General features: G+C 34.6%; 1 protein-coding gene across 1 annotated transcript; it reads right to left on the bottom strand.

Annotated features, from left to right (window-relative positions):
• Positions 1–350: 350 nt before the first annotated feature.
• Positions 351–1,421, bottom strand: LOC131598078 (4-hydroxy-tetrahydrodipicolinate synthase, chloroplastic-like). Its single transcript, XM_058870714.1, has 2 exons — positions 994–1,421; positions 351–876 (listed from the first exon to the last, which is right to left on the bottom strand). The coding sequence occupies exons 1-2, from the start codon at positions 1,419–1,421 to the stop codon at positions 351–353; spliced, it is 954 nt and encodes a 317-aa protein (XP_058726697.1).
• Positions 1,422–2,217: the final 796 nt, after the last annotated feature.

Here is a 2,217-nt window from a genome sequence, read left to right as displayed (position 1 = left end):
CCTTAAAACTCAATTCAAAACCTCTCTTGTGATTCACGCACCTTCAAAAATAACTAATATAATAAATAAATTAGAAATTAAATATAATGTATTAAAACTGTATTCGAATAAAGTCCTTATTATCCTTATATTATTATAATAAAATAGAATAAGAATAAGTGATGTACTAAATAAAAGAATAAGAATAAGTAAAATTTAAATGTGTAATCTAATAAAACTCATGTCACGCAAGTGTAATTTACCTAGTAATCTAGTAATTCATTATGAAACAACTTGCAAGGTTGATAAACAAAAATAAAAGATTAAGCAAAGGATTGTTCAAATTGCTTCCTATTTCCACCAAGACTCGGCTAGTAGATTTCTTCATAATATGTAATAAAGTCACGTTGATCAAGAACTCTAACATCTTTTTCGCCAACAAAATTATCTCTGCCAATTTGTTCCACTAAATCCACAAACTCTCTTCTTTTTTCAACAGAAACAGGAACATGTGGTCTCCTAAAAACTGGTTTAATAACTCCAAGTTGAGCCAGAGCAGTGTTCAAAGGATTGTGAAACAAAGTACTAATGTTCATAACACTCCAACCAGACATATCAAAAAGCCAATCAAATAATGGTTTCAACTTCAAATTTAATGAAGGATTCATACCTTCAAACAGGAGTTCCTTCATCAGACCAGGAACTAAATTTCCAGCAATAGAGTAAACTCCAGTGGCACCATATTCCCATATAGTTTTGTGGCTTTCTTCATCTTTTCCAGTCCAAGCATGAATTCCCTTACTTGCATAAGTTAGGATATTCCCTCTTTTGTTTTCCTTGATGCCAACAAAGTTAGGATTTTCAGACAATTCTTCAACTACCCTCATAGGTAATCCGCTGTATTGGTATTCTTTTTCGTCATATTTGTCTGTCATATAAACCGGCCCCATTAGCCCACGATATATAGAGACACGCCATTTATCAGGTTTATTAGGGGGATTTTCATAGTAAGACATAGTTGATGTGTTGTGTTGATTTCTGTATATTATCCCCGGGCCCATTGAAAGCAGACGATCGTAGTGAACAATCAAACGGTCGTCTGATGAGACATTATCATTATGAGGGTAAGGGTTTATATACATCGCGGCATCCATGTCATTACAGAAACTAATCTGGTTGTCTGATGTCAGTTTCCATCCAACATAGCCGATAATCTTGATTTTGTTGCCGAATGATCTCCTTATGTGTGATATAAGGCTGTATAGGCCAGATAAGGTCATTACACCATCTTCACCGGCTGTTCCACCAACAAGGATACCTTGGACACCTTTTTCAATTTGCATGTTCACCATGTTATCATAGGTATCAAGATCGATTTTGCCATTGCGTTCGTATGGAGTCTTGATGGCAGTTACCAGTCTCAGACTCTTCAACTCTTCCATTGAGGTCCTGTAGATAGATAGATAGATACAGTACACACAACTTAATACTTGGTGAACAAGTTTCTATTAAACTAAACTAAATATTTATGGGAAAAAACAAAGAAAAAGAAAAACAATTTGAAACATAGGTCAATAAAAATCATCAAAATCAATGAAGCAATTATTTACGTTAAAATCGATGAATCAGATATCCATGGCCACCAAAAAAGAGTAGGAAGTTATAACTAATAATGAAAATACCTGCAGCTGAAGTTGCGGTGGTTGATAGTGAGTGAGCGGAAAACTCCGGAAGCGAGTCCTCTAAACATGGCCATTGGTGGAACAAGTTTCGGTCTGAAAAATATGTAAAACTTTAGTTAACATGACGTAGAGATGTTATGATTCATTAGCCTATAACTCACCTTTGTTTTTACTATACTTCAAGTTTGCTTATAGTGCTGTATATGGCTATGTGTACTTGTTATTCCACTATAGCGCTATTGACAACATAGAGTAAGAGGACATAATATGAAAAGTTCAAGAAGCAAGTCAGAAAGAAATACCTTTTACCTTTCAAAGTGTGAATCTGGAAAGAGAGAAAAAAATTACTGAGATTTGTATGACAGACGCGTTAGAATAGTAAGAAAATCACCTCTTTCAAATGAGTGCTATTGACGGCTTTTGTGTGTGAGAGAAAAAGTAATGATTGGCGGTTTGGTTTTTCCCAACTTCTCCGTAAAATAAAACCCTAATAAAATAAATTTAGGTATCCGAGTTTAGTTGGGTATCAGTACCCTCCTCCAATAGAATTGTGAAA

Source organism: Vicia villosa, linkage group LG4 (genome assembly GCF_029867415.1).
Source record: "Vicia villosa cultivar HV-30 ecotype Madison, WI linkage group LG4, Vvil1.0, whole genome shotgun sequence".
Lineage (NCBI taxonomy): Eukaryota > Viridiplantae > Streptophyta > Magnoliopsida > Fabales > Fabaceae > Vicia > Vicia villosa.
The sequence above is the reverse complement of the archived record's forward strand: the minus strand, read 5'-3'. Positions and strand labels throughout refer to the sequence as shown.

Excerpts from the sequence above, each read along its gene's own strand:
- LOC131598078 (XM_058870714.1), bottom strand. The coding sequence starts at position 1,421 with ATGGAAGAGTTGAAGAGTCTGAGACTGGTAACTGCCATCAAGACTCCA. Across the intron at positions 877-993 it reads CAACACAACACATCAACTAT|CGGATTACCTATGAGGGTAG; the intron begins GTCTTACTATGA and ends ATACCAATACAG.